Source organism: Notolepis coatsorum, assembly GCF_963971535.1.
Source record: "Notolepis coatsorum genome assembly, contig: SCAFFOLD_1772, whole genome shotgun sequence".
NCBI classification, from domain to species: Eukaryota; Metazoa; Chordata; class Actinopteri; order Aulopiformes; family Paralepididae; genus Notolepis; species Notolepis coatsorum.
Window position 1 is genome coordinate 4,157 of NW_028174821.1, and position 5,844 is coordinate 10,000.

The 5,844-nt window shown below is 41.1% G+C and overlaps 1 protein-coding gene across 1 annotated transcript in view; it reads left to right on the forward strand.

Moving 5' to 3' along the window:
* Positions 1 to 218: 218 nt before the first annotated feature.
* The window catches only part of LOC311247463 (uncharacterized protein), a gene marked incomplete at its 3' end in the record, with an annotated part of 31,990 nt that continues 26,364 nt past the window's right edge, over positions 219 to 5,844 (forward strand). The window contains 4 exon segments of the mRNA XM_084338504.1: positions 219 to 321; positions 859 to 983; positions 1,236 to 1,385; positions 3,857 to 3,898. Coding sequence (XP_084194630.1) covers positions 963 to 983; positions 1,236 to 1,385; positions 3,857 to 3,898 — 213 coding nt within the window.

The following is a 5,844-nucleotide window of genomic DNA, read 5'->3' on the forward strand; positions in this document are numbered from 1 at the left end:
CCTTCAGACATTAAGCACCCCCCACAGCCCAAATGGAATGATTAAAAAAATATATATATATATATATTTATAATTATTATTATTTATTCGTTTGCATTCGGGAGGGTTTGATTTTATTTTATATTCTTTTAGTTTATCTTTTTTAAGGTGTACAGTCTAACTTGTATATTATATAACGATGTGTATATTATATTATATGATGTTATATGTTGCAGGATGACGTCGACAGCCAGAGCTCCGTGTTCAGAGAACATCCTGCTCTACAAGAAGAAGTGAAAAGTTGGCTCAAACACCAGAAGGTCCAGGAGATCTTTAAGCAAGGTGAGCCTCTGAACGTCCACTGTGTTCCCACTGGTGTCTGTTCTACTGCCAGTCGAGTTCCATGCCACGTCAGGGTTAGCCCAGGGCCTGTCTGATATCTGAGACTCGGGTTAGATATTATGTAGACTATATTATTAGTCTGATATCTGAAGACATGGGTTAGATATTATGTAGACTATATTATTAGTCTGATATCTGAAGACATGGGTTAGATATTATGTAGACTATATTATTAGTCTGATATCTGAAGACATGGGTTAGATATTATGTAGACTATATTATTAGTCTGATATCTGAAGACATGGGTTAGATATTATGTGGACTATATTATTAGTCTGATATCTGAGACTCGGGTTAGATATTATGTAGACTATATTATTAGTCTGATATCTGAAGACATGGGTTAGAACATGGGTCTATACAGCATTAATTACCCCCCCCCCCCCTCTCTCTCTCTCTCTCTCTCTCTCTCTCTCTCTCTCTCTCTCTCTCTCTCTCTCTCTCTCTCTCTCTCTCTCTCTCTCCCTCTCTCTCTAGGTCCATATTCGTTGAATGGCTACAGAGTGCGTGTGTACAGGCAGGATTCTGCCACCCAGTGGTTCACTGGCATCATCACACATCACGATCTGTTTAGTAGAAACATGGTCGTTATGAATGACCAGGTAACCACACACACCCACAAAAACATCATATCTCTGTGTTCTACCTGTCTGTAGGTTCTATAAACATCATATCTCTGTGTTCTACCTGTCTGTAGGTTCTATAAACATCATATCTCTGTGTTCTACCTGTCTGTAGGTTCTATAAACATCATATCTCTGTGTTCTACCTGTCTGTAGGTTCTATAAACATCATATCTCTGTGTTCTACCTGTCTGTAGGTTCTATAAACATCATATCTCTGTGTTCCACCAGGTTCTAGAGCCGCAGAACGTCGACCCCTCTATGGTCCAGATGACCTTCCTGGACGACGTGGTTCACTCTCTGATGAAAGGAGAAAACATCGGCATCACGTCACGACGCCGGTCCCGGTCCAGTCAGAACAACAACAACAACAACGCCCACGTGAGCACACACACACACACACACACACACACACACACACGCACACGCAGACACACACGCACACGCACACGCACGCATGCACACACACACACACACACACACGCACACACACACACGCACACACACACACACGCACACACACACACACACACACGCATGCACACACACACACGCACACACACACACACACGCACACACACACAGACACACACACACACACGCACACACACATTTATAATCACATACAGTACATATACACACACACACACACACACACACACACACACACACACACATGTGCTGTAGCCAGCTGTTAATTATATGGTCCAATCTGTTGCTTTATATCTGTCTGTCTGTCTGTCTGTCTGTCTGTCTGTCTGTCTGTCTGTCTGTCTGTCTGTCTCTCTAGTCTGTCTGTCTGTCCTCTCTAGTCTGTCTGTCTGTCTGTCCTCTCTAGTCTGTCTGTCCTCTCTAGTCTGTCTGTCTGTCCTCTCTAGTCTGTCTGTCTGTCTGTCTGTCTGTCTGTGCTCTCTAGTCTGTCTGTCTGTCCTCTCTAGTCTGTCTGTCTGTCTGTTTGTCCTCTCTAGTCTGTCTGTCTGTCTGTGCTCTCTAGTCTGTCTGTCTGTCTGTCCTCTCTAGTCTGTCTGTCTGTCCTCTCTAGTCTGTCTGTCTGTCTGTCTGTCTGTCTGTCTGTCTGTCTGTCTGTCTGTGCTCTCTAGTCTGTCTGTCTGTCTGTCTGTCTGTGCTCTCTAGTCTGTCTGTCCTCTCTAGTCTGTCTGTCTGTGCTCTCTAGTCTGTCTGTGCTCTCTAGTCTGTCTGTCTATATAGTCTGTCTGTCTGTTGTTCTGTGTCTGTCTGACTATCCAAGACATGGTTCAACATAGTAAAAAAAATGACACATGACAACAGTACTAGTTAGTTACTGTCCCTCTTGGGTCCCACATGACAACAGTACTAGTTAGTTACTGTCCCTCTTGGGTCCCACATGACAACAGTACTAGTTAGTTACTGTCCCTCTTGGGTCCCACATGACAACAGTACTAGTTAGTTAGTGTCCCTCTTGGGTCCCACATGACAACAGTACTAGTTAGTTAGTGTCCCTCTTGGACAATAGGGAGGGTATCTTTCCATTAGGGAGGGTCGGGGGGCTCGGTCCTCCCTGGTCTGATGGTTGTGGGGGGCCTCAGCGGGTACATTTGTCGAGCTTCTGGCTTCCGCTCAGCTCCTCTTGTGCACATTCTATATGGCCCCTATATTGTGTCTCTGCCAACATCCCTGTGTTTGTCTTCAGAGCTTTAAAGTAAAGTTCACGTGTGCTTTTTAACACTATGATCGCCATGGACGAGTTAAGACGTCATTCCTAGCCATGCTCATTCTGCCGAAGACGCCGTAACTCGTCTTTGATGTCAATATTTCAAAAATCTGTCATCGAAATCATATTTCCTTTCCGGAGCCCTGAGACACACTGCAAAGCTCCACTCAACTCTCTAGCGGTTCAAGAGCGCCATCTGGTGGCCGATCGGCAGATCGTCAACCGGAAATTACCCTTTGAACCGGTAGTGCTCATCCATATGTGGTCCGGGCACTCGCTATCGTTAGAGAGACTCCGTATTGACACAGTGAACATCGATCGGTGCAAATAACTCGAAAAAACAACATGATTTGGACGTATATACTATTATACAACCTGGAAATGGATCGGGCATTTCTCCATCCCATAATAGAAAAAATTCTGTTCCACGCTCATCTGCCAGCGGCGCGAGGAAGCCACGGTAAGATTCAGCGTTATATTCTAACGTGTTCCATATAAACTGCTATGATGAACATATGACCCACTCTGGATGAATCATCTAACGCTGCCCACGGAATTATAAACGATCCCCCGCCCATCCGGTCATCATCAGATGATGCGTAGAAACTTCTAGAACCACGTCCAGTTGAAATGTTTTATCTCGCACAGATTCCTACCAAACTGTATTTGATCATCAATATAATGCATTTAGGGCTATAAATCACGTTCTGAAGAAAGCTGCAGAAAACGATAAAAACATACTTATACTTTAGACCATATTTTAGTATGAATATGTGAATGAAAAAGTTTAACGTTGCTACACCCTGAACAATACATATAGGACATTGAATGGGCCATAATAATGGCAATTTAGCAATAGAATTTAAAAAGTTATAGCCCTGCAAAGAAGGGGAACTTCTCCATAGACAAATAGAGCTGGCGAGGGATGGTAAATTATGAATTTAACCCATGGCGATCAAAGTGTTAATTTAGCTGCACAACTAAAACACAACTCGCATACTGTAGTTGTAGACCAATTTATTAATTAGTGAGTCAACCATCGCTGGTCCCGCAGTCATTAACGAGCTCTCTCCTTGTCCCACTTTTTATTTTTTTTGTTCATTTCATCTCCTTTTTATTTTCTTATTTTTCTCATTTTGTTTTTGTTGACACATTAAAGACGGCGGGAGGGCGACCCAGCGGAACCACAGGAAACACTCAGGTACCCCCCCCCCCCTCCCTCCACCCACCCAAACGGAACAGACCCTGTCGGGGCAAGACGGTCTCAAACCTGCCAGCCTCAAAAGATTAATGTCAACAGTGGGATTTAAAACATAATATAACATCCATTATTTAATTCTTATTAGTTAAATAATTATCTTTCCACACAGGTTTATTCTTATTCTACATTGGTTAATTATTAATCTACATTGGTTCATTCTTATTCTCCATTGGTTAATTATCATTTGTTAATTATCTTTCCACACTGGTTAATTCCCATTCCACATTAGTTCATTTTCATTGGTTAATTACCATTCTACATTAGCTCGTTCTCATTCCACATTAGTTAATTCTTATTGGTTAATTATCATTCTACATTAGCTAATTCTTATTGGTTAATTATCATTCTACATTAGCTAATTCTTATTGGTTAATTATCATTCTACATTAGCTAATTCTTATTGGTTAATTATCTTCCTACACTGGTTGATTCTCTTTCCACACTGGTTAATTATCTTCCTACACTGGTTCATTCTAATTCTACACTGATTAATTCTAATTGTACACTGATTCATTCTAATTCTACACTGATTCATTATCTTCCTACACTGGTTAATTCTCATTCCACATTGGTTACTTCAGGGACCGTTTTGCCCTGGTCTGTATATAAAACCCTCAAACCAACACTTTTGACCTGTCATTATTATAAAAGGGTATGATAAAAAGTTATTCTCACTAACTTACCTATAGAAATATAGTTTAAAAAAAACTCTAAACAATGTTTTCTAGAATATGACTCTTCTCCATCAACAGTCAACTATAACCTGATTAACAAATATTATCATTATTATTATTAGTAGTAGTAGTTGTTGTTGTTGTTGTTGTTGTATTATTGTTAGTAGTATTAGTAGTAGTAGTGGTAATAGTAATAGTAGTAGTACTGTAACAGTAATAGTATTGTTATTATTATTATTAGCCTATTTTTATATAGACTATAGGCAGTGAACCAGCCGTATGGATTCTCAGGATGACTATTCCTTACCTTCAACAGAGTCAGATATGACTTCCACATTTACACTTCCATGGGAATCCTGTCTTAATTATTCAAACCTATCCTTGTTTCAGTGTTATATATCCAGTGGTGTTCTTCATGTGTGGTTGCACTGGTCTTCTATGTGTTGATTAGACAATTATCCTGGCCTTGGGACAGACTAGTGTCTGTCTAGTGTGAGTCTGTATGTTACTTGTGTCTAGTGTTAGTCTGTATGTACTAGTGTCTCAATCTGTCTGTTAGTCTGTATGTTACTAGTGTCTCAGTCAGTCTGTTAGTCTGTATGTTACTAGTGTCTAGTGTGAGTCTGTATGTTACTTGTGTCTAGTGTTAGTCTGTATGTACTAGTGTCTCAATCAGTCTGTTAGTCTGTATGTACTAGTGTCTCAGTCTGTCTGTTAGTCTACATGTTACTAGTGTCTCAGTCTGTTAGTCTACATGTTACTAGTGTCTCAGTCAGTCTGTTAGTCTGTATGTTACTAGTGCATGTAGTCTACAGTAGTCTACAGTACATGTTACTAGTGTTTCAATCTGTCTGTTCCTACATGTCACAGGTCAACATGTTCCTAGTGTCTGATTGGGTTCAGAGACTGGTTCTTAAAGACCCAAATCACCAACTTTCAACCTGAATCATATCATTCTGGTGTGAAGAGAATATAAAACTACAGACACAGAGGAGAGCAGACCTCTAGTGAACTACAGACACAGAGGAGAGCAGACCTCTAGTGAACTACAGACACAGAGGAGACCTCTAGTGAACTACAGACACAGAGGAGACAGACCTCTAGTGAACTACAGACACAGAGGAGACAGACCTCTAGTGAACTACAGACACAGAGGAGACCTCTAGTGAACTACAGACACAGAGGAGACCTCTAGTGAACTACAGACACAGA